Genomic DNA, 23,728 nt, shown 5'->3' on the forward strand with positions numbered 1-23,728 from the left:
AAAACTTAAAATTTTCTTTGCTGAAAGCACCATTTTGGCTCTTCTGATCTTGTAATACACAGATGCTAAAAACTGCACAATTTAAGAAGAAGCAGGTTTTTTTGGAATACTTGGGAATCGAAAAATCTTCCTTTTTTGTCTTCAGATCACACACACACACACTCCAAGACATATATTATGTTCCTCCTCCAGTCACTACTTTTTGCCACTTAGTGAGAGGTTAGTATGACTTAGCCTGACCCTGATGCTCTCTTGCTTGATTGTCAAAGTAGAAAAGCGGGCTGGCACAACTCTGAATTAGAGGAACACGATTCTGAGGAGAGATCACATTGGTTGTGAAAGGGACTTTTTCATGAGGCTACACAATCATTCCTCTACATAGTCCTTCAACCACACCATTCATGGCCATACTTTTTGCTAGAAGGAAAATAAAAGACTTTTTCCATGTGCCTTTAGACAGTGACAGCAGAGTAGGAGCAGTAGTGACAGTGGCCACAAGGCTCAATGTGCTTCTGTCACGAGGTTATAGGGACTGAGGAGAAAAAGTGGATACAGAACAGGATTACAAGTGATGAGTTGACAGTAGTACAGACCCTTTTCTGCTTTTCTGCTTATCTTGCTTTCTTTCTACATCTTTTCCCTAATCCAACTGATGTCATTTTTTTCTGGTAGGGAAAAAAGGTCTTCAATCCAATTGCAACTCTAATTTTATATTGAAAGTTAGTGAGAAGTCAGTATATAGGAATTGATGTACAACAAATTTTTGGAGCAGCTCTTTCTATGTTGAAGCTTATGCTACCTCAAGTTTTATCTCATTTATAAAACCATATTTTGCTATTTTTTATTACATGCATTTTGGAAATAATTATCTGAAGTTGTGTAAAATAGTCGCAAATACATGCTTTTTCATTATGAACCAAATGCTTTTTGCATATTTGAAGGTAATGATTATTATACCTGAGGTATGTATATTATTAAAGTAAAATAAGAGATTTTGCAAATGATCACTATGGAAAATTACTTTTAAAATATATGTGTTTTGTTACTATGCCAAACAGCTATTTTAGTATGTCACTGGTAGAAAATGTAACACCATGATGTCCCAAAGTTGGAAGGGATCTCAGAGGCCTTTCTGGTTTAGCTTATATCTGAAAAAGATTTCCCTCTACAATTGAAGGTTGTTTTTGGGGGTGTAGGGGGGTTGGTGTTTTTGGACCCATTTACCCATTTGGCAAAGTCTATATATTACTTCTCAATATAATGAATTTAAAGGCATAAAACAAAAATGTGGATGATTACAAAATGTCACAATATTTGAGGGGAAAAAATTCAAAGACCCTTTCCCCCCAGTTAGGAATCTCTTTCTCTGCTTTACTTTATACTATAAGTATAAGTATACAGTGGGTAATAGTTTTTACTTGAAAACCTTCAGTAAGGTTTTTTCTACCTACCTCAGAAGGCCATTGCATTTGAGATAGTTCTTATTGTTGAGATTTTTGTTGTGGTTGTTGTTTTTGGTTTTATTTTTTTTCTTCTGGAATCAAACCTTAACTTATCTCTGCAATTCTTACCCATTGGTTCTGGTTCTTCCTTTTGGACTCAGGAACAAGCTAGATTTCTCATCCCCATTACAGCTCTTAAAGTACTTGAAAAAGGATATTGCTCCCCTTAATTTTTTTTTATTCTGAAGGCTAAATAATCTCTTTTTCCCCACTTGATCTGCACTTGACATAATTTTGAAACTCTGCCATTCTTTTTGTCAAGACTTTTTTGCCTTTTCTTAATAAAATCTAGTTTTGATTCAATGCTATGCCCAAATTAAACAGAGTACTCTATGTGTGGTCTACTCTGATCAGGACAGAGTACAGCAAGTTCTATAAGCTTTCTAGTTCTAAGTTCCATTATTTCTTAATAAAATCTCTTTGCCTAGAGGAAAATCTTTTTTTTTTCTTTTTTCTGTAATCTCAACTAGTATTCTTTGCCCAATTATCCATCTTATCAAGTAAGCAGACAAGATATGGTAATTTTATCACCATAACTGGAAAGAAAAACTATTTCTCCACACCTTACATATATATGATTATTAGGAAATTTAACTTATATGATAGGCACTAACACAGAGAATAATAATTATTAAGAATAAAATCTAAAACTTAAAAATACTTCATTATTTTGCCACATTGCACATTGTAAGGAAGATTCCTTATCCAGAATTTAAATGACAGAAGGGAAGGTATAAAATTTTCTTGCATGTGGAAGTTGAGAATGTCCCATGACCATCTACTCATCACAAAAGATAAGAAATAAACTCTTTTGAGAATTCACTTTCTCTCCTTAAGGATACTGCTTTTTACATACCCAGTCTTCACCATATAATTCACAGACTAACAATTGATCTTTAATGAATTTTAAACCATAGACCATTGATTTATTAATTTTACCATAGTGAAAGCAGTGCTCAATTCAGATTTAAATTCTTACTTTGCCAAGCATGAGCTGTGTGTGATCTTGGCCAAATCACTAACCTCCTTGGGCCTCCATTTTTTGAATCTGTAAAATGAGGGAGATGGATTAGACAGTCTCTAAGATTCCTTCCAACTCCTTGAAGACTTTATTTTTTTAATCCTAAAAATCCTCACTTCTTATTTAAGGAAATAGGATCCAAAAATTCACAGATTCATTGGCATCTTTGAATGAGATCATACTAATTCAATAATGTGCTATACTATGGTCAGAAATCTTTTCTAATGATAAATAATGGGACTCAGTAAAAGGATGTTTAAAATTAATTAGAAATAAAAATGAGACAGCAGATTCTTTATTTGGAATATTCCCCCAAAAGTTTTGCTTCTAACAGAATTTTCACTATGATTTCCTTTTTTTGAGACAGACAACTTCAAAACTTTTAGACGACTCACATCAGCAGCATGGATTTCTCTCTCTCACATATACAAAAGCAGTAACTAAAAATGTCCGGCATAAATTAACATCAAGGAGTGACCGAAAAAGTTTCCATAAGTTATGTGAAGGCTTAACAGATGGCTCACCTCACTTTCTTCATGAGATTCTTCTTTCTGCACAAGCATTTGATGTTGTTCTCTGTTTTCCTTTACTTAATGCAATTGCAAGCATTTTTCAAGCAAAGCTACCAAGAACTCAACAGGTGAAAAGGAAATCTCCAGGTCAGCCCATGAGGAGTCATACTCTGACCTCCCGCAACTTGCCTTTGATCTATATCAACACCAGTATAATCAGAGTTTTTTTCCCGAAAATTGAGGAAATGCAACCTGCTGTTGGAGGTAATGTGTACAGAATTGTATGAATCTGTATGAATTTTATCTTAACCCTTTCCCAGCTATTTTTCATACTGTCTTATCTTTCTATTAATTTTCTTGTCCATTGTGTTTAATGATCTGGGTATATTCAGCATCCCACTCTGGAGAATTGAAGTAAAAGTTCTAATCATTCAAATAAATGATTAGAATGAGATTAGAATTCATTATCAGGAGATAGCTCAGTTTATCAAAGAGTTAATTGGAGAACCAGAATTTGTCCTTTAGGATAGCTCCATTTATAAGGTGCAAAGGAATTAAATATAAAGTTATCTTATTCTATTAAATGTTGTTTTCATTATAACATGATTGATACTAGTAGAGCATGTGTCTCATCCTTTTTCTTGATACAACAGTCTAGGTTTTAAACACACACACACACACACACACACACACACACATACACACACATACACACCATATGTATACATGTATACACACACAAACATATGTATATTTGTAGATGAGGTGACCAAAAACTTGCAGTACAAAATAGTAGTAGTAAAAATGAGAAAAGGAAGAATGTCTTAATTCTTGTAATCAAAATTAATGAATTTATCATTTATTCAGCAAAGCAATGTCTACTTTGTACAAAACATTGGTCTAGGCCTAAGGAGATTTCAGTATTTGTAACTTCATCTCACTTTCCCATTGAATTCCTAAAGTATCTGCTATATTAACTAGATGATCTCTATTAAAAAAATAATAACAGCTAATATTTATACAGTACTTTCTCTACATCAGACACTGTGCTTAAGAGCTTTTTAATTATTAGCTCGTTTGATCCATAACTACCCTGGGAGTTAGGTTCTATTATTATCCCTATTTTACAGATGAGGAAAATGAAAGAAGTAGAGGTTAAAGTACTTGCCTCAGATCACACAGCTAGTTAGTTTCAGAAGCTGAATTTGAGCTGATAATTTCCTGTCTCCAGGACTTTAGTTCTACTGTACCATCTGACTGTCCCCATCATCTTGACCATTAATTCTTAGGTCTGTAGCTTATCAGTAGAAAATCCTGAAAGAGGGGAGGTGAAGTCAGACTTTGGCAGAGCAGAACTATGGAAAACAATATGCTTTGAAAAGATCACTAATCAGGGAGATTTAGCTTCTGGCTTTATTTGATCATAAACAAGACTGCACCAACACACGTTGGTGTTTGTATAAGTCTACTTAACCAAAATAATTACAAAAACACTGACTCATGATCCCTTTTCAGTTTTTTTTTTTTTAAATATCTACAATAACTGGGAAAATTCCTTGACAAAATTTGTTACAAGTTTTAATTACAGAATCAAATCTTGGTATTAGTTGTATTTGAGGGGGAAAAAAAACTATTATTTCCTTGAGCCTTTTAGAGAAACTCATAAATTCAGGTACCTGAGTGTACTTCCTAACTAATTATTGGAAGGCTTCTGGGACTGCACCTTAGGTGTTATTTACATGCCCAAATTCTTAATTTTGGCATCATGACTTTATTTCACATGTGGATCAAATTTTCCTCAGTGAATGATTCAGCTTTACTAAAACCCTTTTGGGACCCTCTGTGGCAGGAAATTTGGCTGTGGAGCTCTTAATAGAAACTGGTCTGAGGACAAAAGGATACATATTTTCACCCTCTGTGTATGTGGCTTGTGGGGTTGGGCTCTATAGTCACCATTTTATAAGTTGCCATCAATTCGTCACATTCAGTAGTGTTTTAAGGTTCTATTATGCTTAATGCTCTACTTAAACTGTTCACTGGTCCTGAAGAGAAAAATGTGTTCTCCTCCCCTGAGAATTCTAATCACTTCAGACTGACGTGAACAACCAGCTTATTGGGACCCTTCTGATAGAAAACTTGGCTGCGCCACACACACACACACACACACACACACACACACACTCTTATATTAGATATATGTCAGAGTTATTCTGTACTTTCAAGTCTCATGGGCATAGCTAACTCAACATTACAAAATGTGACATACTATTTTTACACCTAAACCCTCTCCTCTTCTGAACTTCCCTAGTATTACTGAAGGTACTGCCATTCTCCCTTGATCTATACTTAACTGTCCTTAACTCTTCACTTTCACTCATATTACACCTCCAGTCTTGTCCTAGTTTATCATTTCTATCTTCATCCCTTATATGCATCTCTTTTTCTTGTGCAACCTCTAAATTAGCTTAGATTATCATTATCTCTTACTGGGACTGTTACAATAGCTTATAAATGGACTCCTTATCTCCAGTCTCTTTCAGTTCCAATATATAAACTGCCAAAGTGAGCTTCTTAGGGTCCAGATTTGACCATGTTGCTCCCTCCTCAATAAATTCCAGTGGCTACCTTTTACCTCCAGGATCAATTATCAGTTCTTCTACCATTTATAAGCCTTTGCCTTGTGGCCTTTTCATCTTTTTCTTGGCTTTGTACACTTTATTCCATTGAATTCCTTCGGTGCCCCAGCTATACTGGCCTACCATGTTCAGGATACTTTGTCTCTTGTCTCTCGTCACCTCAGCTTCTTAGTTTCGCTTTAAGACTCAGCTCAAATCCCATCTTAAAGCTTTACCCAAATTCTCCACACCTATTAATTATACCTTGACCATCTTATTCACTCACAAGATGGCATTACTTTCCCCTTTGGGGTTATATCTGTTGTGTCTTATACACTTAATCACTGCACGTTGAGCTCCACAAGGACAGGGACTATTTTACCATTCTTTGTATCCCTACTTTTCTGCACAGTATCAGACACATAGTAAACATTCAATAAATGCCTTTTGATTAACTGATCCTTTTCCTCTTTTTTTTTTTTTTTAACTCAAAGAAAATTGTCTTAATAATACTTGAGAGATAGGACCCCTAGCTCTGCCATTTTATTTTCTCTTCCCTCTCATCCCTTCCTGATCCAAAAGGATAGTTTCTTCTTTTCCTTTCCTTATTCTTTTTCGATCTGTCTTCTTATCTCTCTTTGGTCATTTTTCTCTCTGCCTCCCCCCACTCTTAGTTTCTTCTCCTGATTTTTCTGAGCTAAACTATGCTAACTTCACTTCAGTCACAGCTGGAATTAATTGAATGATCACTGCATTCTTTAAGTGCCACAGTTGGTAAATACTGGGCATGTGCTTCTGTAGGCATAATCTACTTAAGACATTCCTTGCATCTTTTATTATCATTTCTTTATAGCTTGTTTTCGAAGGATGCATTTCTGATCTAAGAGATAAAATTTGCAGCATTCATATATATTCTATATAGCATCATAAAGACTGAGATGTTAACAGTTTTGGTTTAATTATTGTTTTAGCAGCTTCAGTAGAAAAACATGCCTTCCGTTCTTGACATTGGAAACATACTCAAGTTCAATTAAAATTAAAAGGCCTACCAAGAAACCCACACACATTCCATAGAGCTTTTAGAAAAGAAAGATCTTTTGAACTATACCAGTGAATTACAGATAATGCATCAGTCTTCATATGGAAAGGACTTGTGGTTAAATTATCTCTTGTTCAAGCCCTAATAAGGACAGATGACTGGAGTTGGTTGATCTACTTCTTTGTGTTGTCTCCTCAGATTATTATCCTGCTTTCAGACTCTTATCAGGATCTAGCTATCTAGCGTAGAATTTATTCATTTATTTTTTTAATAAAGATTAATTTTCCTAACTGAATGCCATTACAACCATAAGTTATAGAAATGTACAAAAGAAGCATTTTGAAAGCAAAATAAAAACAAAGATAAAGATTCTTCTTGTCCTATCTTTACATTGGTGTTCCTGACTTCTTTGGAGTGAGAAATCACTTCTTCTAAGTTTATCTGGTAGCATTTCCTCATCTTGTTTGTTTTATCGACCCTTTTGTTAGTCTGGTGAAGCCTATGAACCCTTTCTCTGAATAATATTTTTTAAATGCAGAAGATTTCAAAGGAAAGGAAACCAAATTAATGTCAACAAGTATCATTCAAAAAGAACTTAAATAATTCTTTCTTTTTAAAAAAGTTAAAATTTTTTTTCAAAATTTATTTTATTTGAAGAAACAGAATAAGAAAAAAAAAAAACCAGAAAAGCAGTACAAATCAAAATGAAACAGAACAAAAGAGAACATTATCATGTGCCCAGCAGAACAGCAGGGAGGGTTCAAAATGTATTAATAACAAATACCAATTTAAGAAAGTGCACATATATATATATATATATATTAGTAGAAGAAATTATATTTATGAGTATCCATCTTTTCTTTACTTCCTTGTAAATTGTTCTTTTGTTCTCTGCTGCGCATCTTTATTTACTTTATTCTCTCCCCTTCCCCCTTTCATTCCCCTCCCTGCCCCCCAAACAGGCTATATATAAGTATGGATGTATTTCTGTGTTCATATGTAGATGTACACATACACATACAGACACACATAATCTCCATTTCATCCCCCACCACACCTCGCAAGCTATAGTTAAGAAGATATATTTATGTATATATATATATATATACACACACACACACACACACACACACACACATATACTTCACATACACACATCTTTTCTATCCCTGCTGATTCTTTCATTAAATTCTGCTTCCAGAATTTAATTCCCCAATTCTGATTCTCAAAAGAGAGATTTTCATCTTTGAGACTGTGTCTCCTTTTCTAATTGGTCAACTTTTTTTCATAATCTTGTTTTTCTCGTATGGTTTTTATTTTAATTTATTTTAGTTTTTTGGTTTTTCCTCAATGTCTCTCATTAGATTTTTGAGTTCTTCTATAAACTCTCTCTGGGCCTGAAGCCATTTCAGGTTACTCTTTGGGGTAGAAGCTCTTTTTACTTCCGCATCCTCCTCTGAAGGTGAACGCTGATCTTCACTGTTCCCATAAAATGTTTTAGTAGTGGGGTTCTTCTTTGATGGTTCATTAATTTTTTTAAAATGAGAAGTATTAATGTAAGCACCTCTAGTCAGGGGTCGGGGGGGAGATGGTGCCTTTGGCTTTCCTTCAGCTCTCCCCTCTGACCAAGACCCCCAAACCAAGAGCTCCCCTGTTAAGGACCATGCCTAGGTGAAGGGGTGAGTCAATTCTCCGAGAGCCTCCACAGCTGTGATTGTAACAGCTGAAGGAGCTGCAGGGCAGCCTTTGCTGACCCAGGTGTTGTGGACTGGGAATGAGATAAATTGGAGATAGAGGGAAGAGGAGAGAGGTCAGACATTGCCACAGCCTCATAGTCAGAGAGGTCAGGGAACAGCAACTGCCTCTCAGTCTGCTTGTATTATCATCATCATCTTCTCACATGAAGAGCTATAGTTAGACCTCCAGGAGCCACTGGCAGTTGCCCCCCTGCTTCTGCACTCACCAGGTGCTGGTTCCTTCTCACCCAGGGCCGTCTCAGTAGCACAGCTAGGCCCAATGTTCCCTATCAGCCCAGATTCCCTCATTCTTCCAGGACTCAAACCCTGACAATCCAAAAGGCGAAAGTCTCTGTAGTTCCCGCTGAGGTTGCAGCCACTCCCAATTTACCCTGCGGCTCCCTATTTGCTAGCCTGAGGTGTTTGCACTTGGGTTAATCCTTCTCTGGGTCTTTCTTTGGATCTTCTCAGATTGTTTCTGGAGGACCCCAATTCTGCCACAAGACTTCTTAGTTTTTCAACAAGTCTATGTTCACCCTGAGACTCAAATTTTGAAACGGGAGAGCTTGATTTTACCAACCTGCTCTGCCATCTTCCCAGAATCCTCCCCCCAAGAATTCTTTCAAACAATTTCTCTTGCCTGGAAACTTCCTGAGCTTTCTGGGATCTGGTCAGAACCAAGTGACCTTTCCTTTCCTCTTTTATGAGCCTATAGCACAAAGGCTAAAACTTAACCTTTGTAAGCCTTAGGATAGTGGTAACCAAGAAGCCTATAAGGCCATTATGTTGGGCCCCACTGATGTCCATACTAGTGCTGCTGACCAGTGGCAATAAAGTATTTTCAAGCTATTGTACTAAAGCACAAATGCTTTTGAGCAGGAAGAATGAATTATATGTATGGTAAAAATGTACAAAGATACTAGACATCATTTTGAAATTGCTAGATGTGGCAGTGGCTATCTCCTAGGATTTGTTTAGCACTATAAAGAACTATCCTTTATTATATTATTTCTCCACCTATTTTGCATTTTTCTTTCAAAGAATACCTTCCTTTGCATGTTTTATTGCCAAAAAAAACCAACATAATAGGACTGACTAGACTTGTCTTTCTTTTATTTCAGTAACTGAGGCTGCAAGAGAAGACACCCTGGTTTTGAAGATTGGTTCTGTCGCCATGGCTCCTCAGGCCGACAACCCACTTAGCAGAACTGTCCTAAGAAAAGACATTTACCAGTAAGTGTGTTCTCTTTATGTCTAGCCCAGCCACAATTTCATTTTGTGAGGACAAGCACCAGTCTATAAAAATGCTGCACCATGGGGCCTCTAGAGATACTTTTTGTTTAGGATCTTTTGATATTCAAAACCAGGTTTTTCTGATTTTCTTCAATTGTGGCTTTAAAAATTCATTCAGACAAATCAAGTTTTTCTGTGAAGTGTTGATGAATAACAGAATCTAAGCATCAAGTCACCATGAAACTGAAGGAGTGCAACTGAAAATGTTTTAATGCATTTTCTTAATCTGATGAAATCTTCAGTCATATAAGTATAGAAAGAATGTTCTAAGACTACTATTTCCCATTGTAGTCAAATTGTATCTGGGGGTAGGTTTTCATAATGGAAATGTAAGCAATTATTTGAAATGTAGGACTATGAATGTCATGTGGATCAAAGCTGTAAAGAAAAGCATACTTCTGAGGAGAAATTTCACAGTAAACACATTTTCTGTGAAAATGTCATGCTCTGGAGTTTGTCACTAAGCATGTGTAAACCACAGTAAGCATCTTTGGACAGCAAAACTGGTGAACACATGTAATCAGTATGATAAAAATATATATGATTCTTACTGAAGTTGGCACTACCCCCAGACATGAAAGTGCAGTTGCAAATAATACCACGTGAAAAGAGTCACAGAAATACTGATGAACAAGTGTCTTCTACTTCCTGCTCGTCTGTTTCTCAGATGTGGCAGTCTCTCCTCCTGTTCTCTGTGTGTGTGTGTGTGTGTGTCTTTCTCTCTGCCTCTCTCTCTCTCTACCTGTCTCTGTCTCTCTCTTTCTCTTTCATCTCTTCTCCCCCTTCCTTCACTCTCTGTCTCTGTCCTGTCTCTCTCTCTCTCTCTCTCTCTTTCTCTTTCTCTCTCTCTCTCTCTCTCTCTCTCTCTCTCTCTCTCTCTCTCTCACTCTCACTCTCTCTCTCTCTCACTCTCTTTTTCTGTAAAAGAATCTCCTACAGTACTTCAATAGAAGTTACTGCTGAAAAAAGACTGATTATTGTGAAGCAGTTAATGTCTAAAAGATGATAGCTATTTTACTTTTTACTCTTTCCAGTTTGGATTTTTTTTAGAAAGACAAAGTCTACCTTAAAGCTAAGATTCTCATCTGATGTAATTAGTTGCATTTTTGTTTTGTAGTTTGTTTGATACATTTAAATACAAAGCACTGCTATTCCTTTAAATGAGTAAAACAGCTTCCCTTACGAATTTTTTATAGGATCATATAAAATTTTAATAGAAAGGGCCTTAGAGATATTATGGTCTAATTTCCTCATTTTACTGATGAGGAAACCAATAATAGAAAAATTTAAGCATGCATCAGATCATGTTACCCGCTCCCACACCCATTCAATAAACTCTTGCAGCTCCTTGTTACCTCCTGAATCAAATATAAAGTTCCGCATTCAGCATTCAGAACTGATTTCCATCTACCTTTACAGACTTCTTATACCTTACATCTTCCTCCTATCACTGCCTGGAATTCTCTCATTCCTCATCTCTGTTGACATCTTTACATCTCCATTTTTTGCCTTTCTTTGTGTCCCCAGGGATGTAGCACGGTGCTTCATACATATTAAACACTTAATAAATGCTAGTCAACTGACTAAAATTGTACTTGTACTATAGGAAGCTTTTTCCAGTTCCCCTAAATACTAATGCTTTCCTTCTATTGATTTCCTCTAATTTGTCCTATATATAAATTGTTTGTATACTGTTCTTTACAAATTGTCACTAGCCCTCTCTCCCCTACTTTCAAGAGGAGAACAAAAATATTTTTGGCTTTTTTTTTTCATTATCCCCAGAATTTGAAACTGTGCCTAATGATAAAATAAGAAATAGAATATTTGGAGAACAAACAAACTTTAAATATCATTTGCTACATCCCTCTAACAAATGAATGAAATCCCTTTAAAACATCCCTAATAAACAGTTCCATTTTCTTTCCTGAATATCTCTTAGCATTGGGAATTCTCTCTCAGAAAATTCCATTCTTTTAAAAAATTATTTTAGGTGTTAGAAAGTTTTTCTTCATATATTGTATCTAGGATATACTGTAACCTATTCAACATGTAAAGGACTGCTTGCCATCTGGGGGAGGGGGGGGAGGGAGGGAGGGGAAAAATCGGAACAGAATTGAGTGCAAGGGATAATGCTGTAAAAAATTACCCTGGCATGGGTTCTGTCAATAAAAAGTTATTTAAAAGAAAAAAAAAAGAAAGTTGTTCTTTGTATTGGGGAGAAAATATGCTTCCCTATGATTTCTATGTACTGTTCTTAATTCTGCCCTCTGAAACCACACAGAATAAGACTCATGACATTTTCACAGATTTTGAAGGTGGTTATTGTGTTCACTTCTGTAATTTAGGTCTTCTGGATCCTTTATCATGAGTCAGACATACAGGAAAAATTGCTTTAGAGAACAAAGGAGGAAATAGGTATCTTATTTTTTTCTATTTTGTGTAAATTGCTTTGCTGAAATATTCTATACCATATTTCTCTCTTCTCTTCTTCTCTAAAACTGAGTATTTTCAGGTAGGTACAACCCTCTCTGGTCTTTGGTGGAAGAAGACCAATCTCTACTATAAAGGGGAAGCTTTTTCCCCCTACCCATGAACTGAAATACAGACAGCTAAATTCATATGTATTTATGGCTTATTAATTCCCATGTACAGAGCAAAAGAAATTCTATTTTAAGCAAGGGGTAAGAAGGGCAAATACAGAAGTCCTTCATAAGTGGCTACTGAATTGAATATCATCTGAATATCTTAAATGGAATAAATGTTTCAAGTATGTTAATTTAATATTCATAACATGTGTTATCATTTCCATGGTATTTTTGTATTTAATATATTACAACCTGGTAGCCATCATCCTAGCATTTATTAAACAAGTCATGGATATAAGAGGATACAGTCATGTAGATAGTGTACATTAAACTCTCAGTTCCTTCTGTCCTTTAAATTTTGAGAATTCAGAGTTGTTCTAGATTAAGGCAGGTTCCAGACACCCACTTCCATTTGGATTTACCTCTGGAAATTTAGCATGGTGTAGAGCTTGTTTCAGTCTCAACAAGAGGTGGCTCAGTTTCAAGGTTGTACTTTTCATTGTAATCTTCTCAAAGCCCAATCTATGGAACCACATCAAACCTAATTTCCTGGTGGGCTGTGATACTAAGTTGATTTCTAGAGGCAGCATCAGAAACTGAAGTCAGTCTGGAATGGGATAGAAACACATCAAATTTCTGTAAGCTCACTAGTGAGATGATTGTGGGACTCCTATATATGAACATGGGTATGAAGAATGATTTCCTCATGGTCAATTTTATTTGATCTGTGTTGTCTGTGGCTTCAGTTTACTGACTCACAGAATGTTCCAAACTATAGAATGTGCTCAATGCTGGGCAAAACACCCAGTGGCACTTTTAGAAAATTTACATCCTAAAGCAGTTTCTGGAATAATAAATGCAAGAAGAGTATTCACGAGATAGAACGCCAAAAGTATTTCAAGATCTCACTTAAAACTATTTAAAATAATATATCATCAGCATCAAAGGATGCAGAATGACAGAAATAGAAATGGCATTGGAATTAGGTCATCTGCATGGGAGTGCTCAGTTTAAACAATATCAGAAGTTGGCCCCTTTTTCTGATAGTTCTATTAGCTTCATAGTGATGATGAAGGGAATGATATATGTGCCTGAGTCTTTTGGTCCAATTCTATATTAAACTGATATTCTTCTCTCTATTCTTGGAAATTGAGCATATTATGAATCTCAGGGTCTCTCCGGAAACAAGTCATTGCTGAGGGATTTACAGCGTAAAAATTCTCTCTGTGAAACTATTTGCAGATGATAAGAGAATTACTTCTGACATCTACTTATTTCTTTCATTTTCTTCATACAGAATTCCTGGTTTGTTGTATTTAAGTTTGTCTTTACTACAAATGGAAAATTTAATTTGTCTTATGTGTGTGTGTCTCTGACAAGTAAAATGTACAAATTTATATATATATTCCTTGTTATTCATTATAGGTCTGGACCAAATAGATATTTAAGACTGTCTTTAGGTGGGGGAATTGGGATGGAATTTGGAGGAACAGAGACAGGGAGATGGAAAAGATATCAGGAAAGAGTTGGGAAAACATACTGTTCAATAGAGAAAATAATTTAATAATACTAGAAAGACCACATATCATGTACTAGATAGAGTCCCTTTTGGGTGCTACATTCTATGAAGAACATAAACAAGTAGTAGTATACGTACATTAGGGAGATCAGGATAGTGACACAGACTAGAGAATATGTCTTATGAGGATCGGTTTAAAAAATGAATGTTTACCATAGAAACGAGAAGACTTGGGAGACATCATAGCAGTCTTCAAGTATTTGAAGGACTATTATGTGAAAAGGAATTGAATATTTTCTTTAGATTTAGAGAACAGAACAAGAAGTAAAAAGTAGAAACTGCAAAGTGACTAATATGGACCTTACTGAGGAAAAATTTTATTATATCACTTCAGATTTATAAACATGATGAGCTATCCCTGGAAGCGATGCGTTTTTTTCCTCTCTGGAAATCTTCAAGCAGAGACTTGAAAACCATAGTCTACAAGATAGACTAGAGAGCAACTCACAGATTGCATGATTCTGATTTGGAATATTAGTTGCTGACATTGATAACAGTCTTAAACATTCTTCTAACTGGAATAAGTATACAGAAAGATATGGCTAAGGGGCTGGACCTTTGATTTCATTGGTGGACAATGCCCAGCACTGCCTTAGGAAACTGCCCAGAAGTGAATTAGTGACTTGCTCAGGCTCTCACAGCCAATGTAGATCAGATGTGGAATTTATATACTTGTTTTCCTGCCTCCAAGACCAGTCTTTCTATCTATTGTGCCATGTTGTCTCTCATAGTCAAGATTTTAAAGTTTTTATAGTTAGGAGAGAGAGCTTAAGATTTGGAATCAGAGAAAATGAGTTCAAATCCGAGCTCTGTAACAAATTACTTCATTACTTCATAAGATTCATGGATGTCAAATTGAGAGCCATTTTACATCTTCCATTTTGTTGTTGGAAAGAAACCTTTGATTAGTAAAAATTTCATTCTTATGTTGATCCCTGTAATTTCAACACAGTGTCTGTGTTTTAGGCTTTGGGGCCCAGCAAAAAAAGTTTCTCCAATATGACTTGGAAAAGCTGCTCATATCCTCTATAAGTTTTCTTTTCTATGGGATAAATATCTGAGGTCCTTCAACCACTTTCCAAAACCACACCTGCAAGTGAAATATACCAATGGATCAAACTGTCAAATACCACATATGGTCCCATACAAAAGATATAAAGTAAATAATTTGATTTTCTTATGAATCTCATAAACTAACTCTGAATGCAACTTCAGAAAAACAGTTCCAGAACTAATTTAAATAATGTCAGTGTGGTTGAAGTTAGAAGTGCATATATTCAACCAAGGGGATAAGTATGAAAGGGGAAATCCTCCCTCAGAGAACAACAGTTAATGTATGTAACACTTTTTAGAAAATTATTTGTTTGTTTCTCAATGGACATATTCTCATGTAGCTTTCCAATTTGGTGAGGTCTGATTAATGCAGGGTGTTTTTGATCCTTTTCTGTAAAATGAAGAACTTGAACTAGGTGGTTGCAAAAATCCCAAGTCTGAATATCTGATCCTTTGATGAGAAAACCATCGCCAAATGACATTAATTAAACAGCACACCTATAGTTAAACATATACTAATGAGATTTGAATTTAGGTCATCTTACTTCATATCCAGCATTCTTATTCTAACGTTTTGTTTTCCTTCTTTTGAGTTAATGTGTTTTGGGGTGATTTAAAAATTTTCTTTTGATTAAGTAACTTGTAATATTTTAGTACATTGCTCAAAGGTGAAGGCCCTTCTAAAATAATTATCATCTACAAGCTGCAGGGTTTTTTTTGTTTTTTTTCCTCTCTCCAAGATACTTTTCAGTGGAGGAAATACTCAAAGAAAAAAGCACATTTGTCATCATCCTCTTCACTATGCTAATTGTAACTTTTTCCCCCCTGAAATGTGTATATCCTTTTAGAGTAGATTATCTACCCATGGCTTTATTTAACATAAGCAACTCAGATTTCACCAGACTGTAATGGCTTTAGTCACTTTAGTTATTAGAAAAAGGTTTAAACTGACAAAATAAAAGAGCTACATGTCTCAATTCCTGGCTACTAGCCACTCGTTCTGTTTTCCCATTTTTGTTAATGAAAGACAGTAAATTAAGCTGGTATTTGAATTGTTTTGTCCATGATGGTTTGGAGACTAAGCCAACAAGACAATAACCTTGTTATTTGAGGTGTTTTTCGTTTTGACTTTGTTGGTATATAAGATTTGTCTGATCTTCATAACCACTTAAATGAAAAACACTTAGATAGCTTATTAACAAATTTTTGAGCATATTTTTTCTTCACAATGGGGACACTTGATATAGACCAAAAACTATTGTTTTTACAATGAAATCATCTGACCACAGTAAACCTTGCTGAAAGCTTTGTTGTTTTTCATCAAAGTAATAAAAAGCAATCCTATTTCTAAATGTTGGTGTAATTAAGGTTATTCTGCCAAGTGAAAACTTCAGATAAACATTAGCAAGTACATGATAAGTTCAAAAAGTTTTCACAAGTTACATTAAGAACATTATCTTCTCAAAACCAAACTATTTGTGAGTGCATGGCCTTTGTTGTATTCACTTTTGAACAATCAGAGAGACAGTCTGCTATAGTGAATAGAGAACTAACTGGTCTCAATGGCAGGAAGACCTGAGTTCACTTGTGACACATAGTAACTGTGCGATCCTTTATACATTAGTGCTTTTTCCAACTCTCTCAAAGTTGCAGAAAACGTACTGACTTGCATTGATAATTTCCTTACCTAGAAATCTTAGTGGATTCACAGATCCTGCTTCTATGCTAGTCCCAATCTTTGGATAATTAAAATTAAATAGAATTTGATCAAAAATGATAAACCAGCATTTAAATTTTATACTGGAATAAATTTATCCTAAAATGCTGAAATTTGTACTTCTTGAAATAATCCAATTTAATTCACAAACATTAGAATTTAAGTCAATATAAATCCAAATATGATGATTTCAAGAAGAAAAGTTTTAAAAGATGTTTATTTTATTAATAGGTTCCATTCTAAATGAGAAAGTAAATTGAATGTTCTGAAACTGAAAAGCAAATAAATGTGGATTATGAAGCTTGACTGGATGTAAAGCATTCATTTTCTCCCAAATCCATGATGAGTTAAGTATTGTGAGCACAGTTACTATATTCATACTGTTTATTGTGTGGGCAAATAAGAGTGTCCATAAAGCCTTATTTGATGGAGGCAAATTTGTCAGTGACAGACTAATTAATAAATGAATAAAATAGCAGAAAAACTCTATAGAATTTGGCACACTAATGAATATCATGAAATTAATTAATGTAGGGTAAAACAAAGTCAATAAGAAATTTACTCTGTATACTCTTTATGAAAAAGGAATAAGAAGAAAGGGAGAAAGAAAGGAAAAGGGAGAGAAAGAAAGAAAGAAGGAGAAAGGAAAAGGAAGGAAGGGTGAAAGGAAAAGAAAGGGAGAAAAGGAAAGGAAGAAAACAGGTTAAATTAAATTATCTTTTTCAGGTTAGCTTATAAAAAGAAAAGGACTAAATTTGATTTTCCTTTTTAGGATTGAAAAGTATTTTTTTCTCCTTAAAATATAGAATTCAGTAATAGTCATTTCCACCTAAAATACTATAGAAAGTTATTTTTGAACAAGATCTCTTCTGTTGATTCTTTATTTGTTCTATTAACCATCAAATTTGGGGAAATGATATCATAGTAAGCAAGGTTATTGTAAAATTTCCCTCCCTAATTCAGCTCCTTCAATTCCAGGTGTCAGAAAACCAATAGGCCTTTGTACCTAAGGGTTCACTGATTGATTATTTTAAATGGATTGCATTGCTTATTAGAATTCAAGAGAAGAGAATTAAACTCATGTGGTTTTATAATTAATATGTTTCAGTTATATTTGTTTTCTTTATATCTTCCCAATCTTTCCCTAACATTGAAATATAATAGAAACCTCTCTTCTACTTTGTTTATTCTAAGAAGATGATGTATTCAAAAATCGATTCTTTTACTACACTTAGAATATATATGACTTGGTTAATGAATAAGTTAACAATTTTAATTCACAAGTAAAAATGAGAATCTTCTATGAGATGGCAGTTATTTTTTTTTTTGTATTCTTATCTTGACCTCACTACAGAAAGAGTTTTAGAAGAAAGGATGCAACCAGAAAATCTTGCTCTAAATCTTTGATGCTTTCAAATGTGTTTTGGAAAGTGAAGTATATTTTTAAAAATTTTCAAGTCTACACTTTATTTGGAATTTGCCATTGGACTTTGAATTTGTTCATTTTAGATAATTATGTAGTTCATCTACTTGATATAGATATATCAGTAAAATATTAACTCTTATAGAGTTTATAACATGTGTACCTTCATATAAATCTTAATAACACTTTGTTTTTACTTGTTTATTTAAAAAAAATAGCTTGTCTAGATAGCTAAAACTTCACTATAATGGTGTAGAAGACCAGAAAATGATGGCATAGACTAGGCTTGCCATGTCAAGCTTTTGATATTTTCACTTGTTCAGTTGTATAAGGGAACATAATTGGATTGGGGGTATATATGAAATAACAGTCCTTTTTATAATATAGTTTTCCTGTATTAGCATGTAGTTCATGCATTTTCTCTTTGTTGTGATCTTATTTTCTTTTTTTTTTTTTTTAACCATTGTTTTTCATTCTAATATCTTCCACCTCACCCCTTTTATTTTTTATTTTTTTATTTTAATAATTATAACTTTTTATTGACAGAGCCCATGCCTGGGTAATTTTTTACAATATTATCCTTTGCACTCACTTCTGTTACGACTTTTCCCCTCCCTCCCTTCACTCCCTCCCCCAGATGGCAAGCAGTCCTATACATGTTAAATATGTGTGATCGCATTTTCTATAAAAATTCACAAGTTCCATTTTTCATTGAAATTTAATTTGGGGAATGTTTAATTGAAAGCTTCTTGTAGGCAAACAGACTTAGTTAATCAGACTTTTTAAAGCACTAAAGAAACAAATGCTGACACTGCTGGTGAGAAAGTGTGGAAATCTGAACCAAGCTAACAAAGGCAAAATTGTTTATTCTTATAAATCTGGACTCAATGAATCTTTACAGTGCTACTTTAAAAATAAGCATCCTCAAGCAGTATTCATTTGAAAAGCTATTTAGGGGCAGTTATATGTAGTGGATAGAGTATCAGCGCTGAAATCAGAGGACCTGAGTTCAAATTTGGTCTCAGACACATCACTTAACCCCAATTGCCTCATGTTAAAAAAAAAGGGGGGGGGAACCTATTTAAACTATGCAAAGCTTTCATTTTTCACTTTGGTAATTTTACTACTGCAAAATGTATGCCTTTGCCATGCATCTACCAAATTACAACTTATCTCTAACCTATATTGCTTGCTATTCCATGTATTTGAATGCACTCTGAGTCAATTCACTATCCTTCAAAACTTAAGAAATAAACCTAATGAATATATTGTTCTTGACCTACAAGGTTGTCCATTCTGACCTCCATCAGCAGCATTATGTTGTTTCAGCTGAATAGGTAAATTATTTGTATAGAACCTGCTATGTGCCTAGCACTGTGCTAACCATTTTATAAATTTTATCTCACTTGATCCTCACAACAACCTGGGGAAGTAAGTACAGTTATTATCTTCAATTCAGAGTTGAAAAAACTGAGGCAGATTGAGGTTAAGTGACTTGCCTGGGTCATACAATCTGTAAGTGAGGCTAGATAGGAAGTCCAGCACTTTGTTCACTTCTCCAGCTTCCTGGATCAGGCTCAGGTCAGGCTGTGAACATCTTTAAATGTCTAGTTGAGGGGAGCAGACCACTGAAAGTTCTAAAACTGAGTAGTAACAGGGTCAAACCTCTGCCTAGGAAGCTGGTAGGGGCAGCTGGGTCAAGTTGCTCTAGATAAGGGAGGAGTGGGAGGGGCTGCGGTCCAGGTAGGAGATAAAAGGCATTGACTCTAAAGATAAAAAGAAGGCAGTTGAAGAGTGCCATAGAGGAGCCATTAATCATGATGGAGGATTGATTGCTTATGAATGACAAGAGCAAAGGGTGAGAGAAAGCCTCCAAGAGGTCCAGACCTGTGATTTTTTTTTCAGGCCAGAGCTTCAAATGTAGACCTTATCCCCACACAAATTGTCACCTTCTCTGTGACTCATTGTCATTGTCAAAGACTCATTGTCTTTGAAAACTGGTTTGACTGAATAACTTCTCTGTAGCTCATGGCAAATTGTGTCAGAAGCAGACGAGAATATATGAAGGCTTCCAGAGAAGGCAGCCCTGCAGAGCACCTGTGTGTTATATAAGAACTAGCTGTATACCCCTTTTCTTCTTCATTACTTCATTCCTTTTTAGATGTCATTTAAGAAATGTTGAATGGTTTAGTGTCAGCTTTATAGGAGATCTCCTCTTGAGTATCCCAGAGATCTGTGATTGGCCCAGTGAGGCCAGAGGTCAGAAATGGCATGCTTATCACATTTTCAGGTAGCTGATAGCTAATGCTGGTTGTCAAAATCAGGATCTTTAGAGACTTTTATAGGTTTTTGAAATGAACCCAATAAGACTCAAATGGGAATTAATATCAAATATCTTAGAGATTCAAAAAACCAACTTCCCAATCAGGGATGCATGGTTGGATAAGACTTGGTCTGAAAAAATACATAAGCATTTTAGTGGCCTGTAAGTATTAAGTGACCACAAGAAAAAAACATCATTTTAGGCTGAATTAAGAGAGGGATAACTTCTAGAAATAAGAAATATCATGTGCATCCTGATCAGAACAGTTCTAGAGTAATGTTTTGAGTGCTTGGCATGACATTTTAAGGATTGAGAGATCAGGACAATGAAGGATCTTGAATTCCAGGTCATATGAGGGTCAGTTAAGGTAGCATATAAGGTGGAGAATTAAGATAGATGTGATAAAGGTGTTCAAATATTTGAAAGACTCTTGTAAAAGGATTGGACTTAATTTGTTGGACCACAGATTATAGAACCAAAATAATGGATGGAAATTGAAAAAAGGATAATTTCAAGTTTGTACAAATTAAAAAACAAAACAAAACATTTTCAACAATTAGAGCTGATTCTTAGAGGATAACCTGCCTTGAAAGGTGATGTATATCTGTCTCTGCAGGTCTTCAAGCAGAATGTCTGTGGCTACTTACTGAGATTCCTTTCAAATTAACTAAAAGGCCATCACTCATTTGCTTTCCAACTGTATAAATCTGTCATTCTCAGATTGTGTTTGTTCATAAGTATAACTAAACAAAAAAGATGCCATCAATTGGATGAAATCAGACCGAGCTCTCTTTTATTAACCTAGCAATTGATTACTGAGCTGTAAAAATATGTTCCAACATAGATACAGAAGTCCTTGATCTTCAAGAGTCAATAGAATTCTGGGTAGTATTTTAGAGCCAAGATTTGTATGGTTTATTTTGTGTTGAAATCTTCAAGTGTAACAGTCAAGATGTCAAAAAAAAATTCAAATATCTTTATTAATTTGTTGCCTCTAGCAGATATCTTGAGTAATAAACTTAGTATCAATAAGGAAGTAGACACAACATTGAAGGCAAAAATCACTGAAAATTCAATATACGCTTTTGGTTATTTTAGTGTGGGCCTTTCATTGATATGGAGAAATTCTGAGGTAAAGTTTACTGCATCCTCACAGATGAGCATGTTTCAAAGGCAGAACTCAAACCTAGATTTCTTCTACTCCCAAGACCACTTTTCCATGCCCTATGCCAATAGTTTATTGGGTTGAATTGTAATTACTTCTTTGAAACACCAATTTTATCACATCATCCTCCTGTTCAGAAGTCTTTGACAACTCCCCATGACCAAGAGTATAAAGTACAAACTCCCTAAACTGTCATTTAGGATGTCTTAGACAATCTGGGCTGAATCTGTCATCTGCCTGTGTGATCTTAAAAAGTTGTTAATTTCTTTGGTTAACCTATCACCTTTCTCACCTGTCAAATGAAAAAGTTAAGCTAGACTAACTCTACCCCATAATAGACACTTAATAAAATGCTTGTTGGTTATTGACAGAAACATTTGCTCATGTTCTTTCTCTTGTCTAGAGGAATTAATTACTTACTTGCCTAGAATACCTCACCACATTGTAGCACTATTCCTGGCACATAGTAAGTAATTAACAAATAACCATTAATTGATTTCTTGATATCGTCAATCCCATCTTCTCCTCCATTTTATTAGCCAAAATTCTGCTCATTCTTTTGGACCTAGTTAAAAAGCTTATTTTTTATATGAAAGTCTCCTAATTGTGGTCTTCTTGGAACACCTATAGCACTTAATATCTGTACCACTCCAAAGATATGTGCCATATTCTGTATAGTATCATAGGTATGATATATACTCTAAATTCCTTCTCAAAGACTGTCAATAGAGTAGCAGCTCTTGCATCTCCTCCAAAACTTGAAAAGCTTTCAGTACAAAGTCTAATAACATATCCCTTCTCTTCCATTGTTAATATTTTTTACTTCTTTAAAACAACTTGTATTTACTTCTATTTGTACATTTTGTATCCTTTCCATGAACTGTTACTACTACCAGCTCTTTAAGGGCAAAGACTTGTTCTTATAATTGTATCTATCCCTCTGGCACTAGCACCAGACCTGGCACATAACAGATGCTTAATAAAATGTTGATTGAAAATGAATTAAAAGTTTTCTCTACTTTTTAACATTCTTTATAATAACTTTTCTATAACTAGTTACTTTTATAATTTCTTCCCAATTACCATATGAGCTCCTTGAGAACATGGACCATGTTTTTGTCTTTCTATGTAGTTCTAGCTCTTAGCACAGTACCAAGCACATAAGAGGCACTTAAATGAATACTTGTGGCCTGATAGTATGCATATATATCTTCACATTCTTAAAAAGGACATTATGCTGCTTTTTACTGTTTTTGCTAAATTTATTAGCTAGCACAATTCTCCTCAAAAATTATAAATGGAACAAGTGATGCTTTTTCATACCATCTTTATTTTATTATATTTCCATCCTTACCAAATAAAATATTCAAAATATTTCTCTTCAAGCTCAGTAGAGAACACTGATTAAAAAACATATCTAAAAAAAAACCATATCTAAAGCTGTCATCAGTTTGCTTATATGTGACAACATTTTGAATATTGAAATTTGCAGTTATTAAAATCATATAGCAAGGTTGTGACAGTTATGTTAAAGTAGGGAGTGCACATATAGAAGTTATTTACACATGCCTATTTCATGCTGTGTGGGGATTCTAGAATATTGAGTTCAATGGCTAACAGTATATGTACCACACAATACTATATACTTAGAACAGAATTTAAGGGCTTCTTTTCCAAAAGAATTTGGATGCCCAGTATGTTCAATGCAGGGTATTTACTGAGCAGTTAGATTAGTTGAGGGACTTGGGAGATTTGGTTAGTTTTTAAGAAATTTACCAATCCAAGAAAGTTCATGATGTGTAATTTTTTTAAACCTGGGTAAAAATGTGGATGTCAATAAGTAACCCCTCCTTTTCTCATTCTGTGTAATTTAGCTCTAATTAACCTCTGGAAGTGAGGTTTATATTATTGGATATATAGAATTGGAATAGGCTGGAGAATGGTTTGAAATTTTGCCACCCAATTTTATTGCTATGGCATTTTCTCAAAAAATAATTCACAAAATCTACTATTACACTACAAACTGAACATTTAATATAAAATATAATTTATTACATACTTTGTTCTGTCAAATGTTTTAATTATTGAATTTTCAAATAATATTGAAGACATCTTTTTTCTTTTGTAAAATTTTTAATTAGTAAGTTTCTTAACTAGAATATAAT

At 34.6% G+C, this 23,728-nt stretch overlaps 1 protein-coding gene across 2 annotated transcripts in view; it reads left to right on the forward strand.

Moving 5' to 3' along the window:
- Nucleotides 1-23,728, forward strand: part of VPS13B (vacuolar protein sorting 13 homolog B) — a 1,012,351-nt gene that overhangs the window by 586,558 nt on the left and 402,065 nt on the right. For both annotated transcript variants that reach the window (XM_051970918.1, XM_051970917.1), the window contains 2 exons: nucleotides 2,891-3,299; nucleotides 9,547-9,658. In XM_051970918.1, the coding sequence (XP_051826878.1) occupies nucleotides 2,891-3,299; nucleotides 9,547-9,658 (521 nt within the window). The remainder of the gene's footprint in view (nucleotides 1-2,890; nucleotides 3,300-9,546; nucleotides 9,659-23,728) is intronic.

Source organism: Antechinus flavipes, chromosome 1 (assembly GCF_016432865.1).
Source record: "Antechinus flavipes isolate AdamAnt ecotype Samford, QLD, Australia chromosome 1, AdamAnt_v2, whole genome shotgun sequence".
NCBI classification, from domain to species: domain Eukaryota; kingdom Metazoa; phylum Chordata; class Mammalia; order Dasyuromorphia; family Dasyuridae; genus Antechinus; species Antechinus flavipes.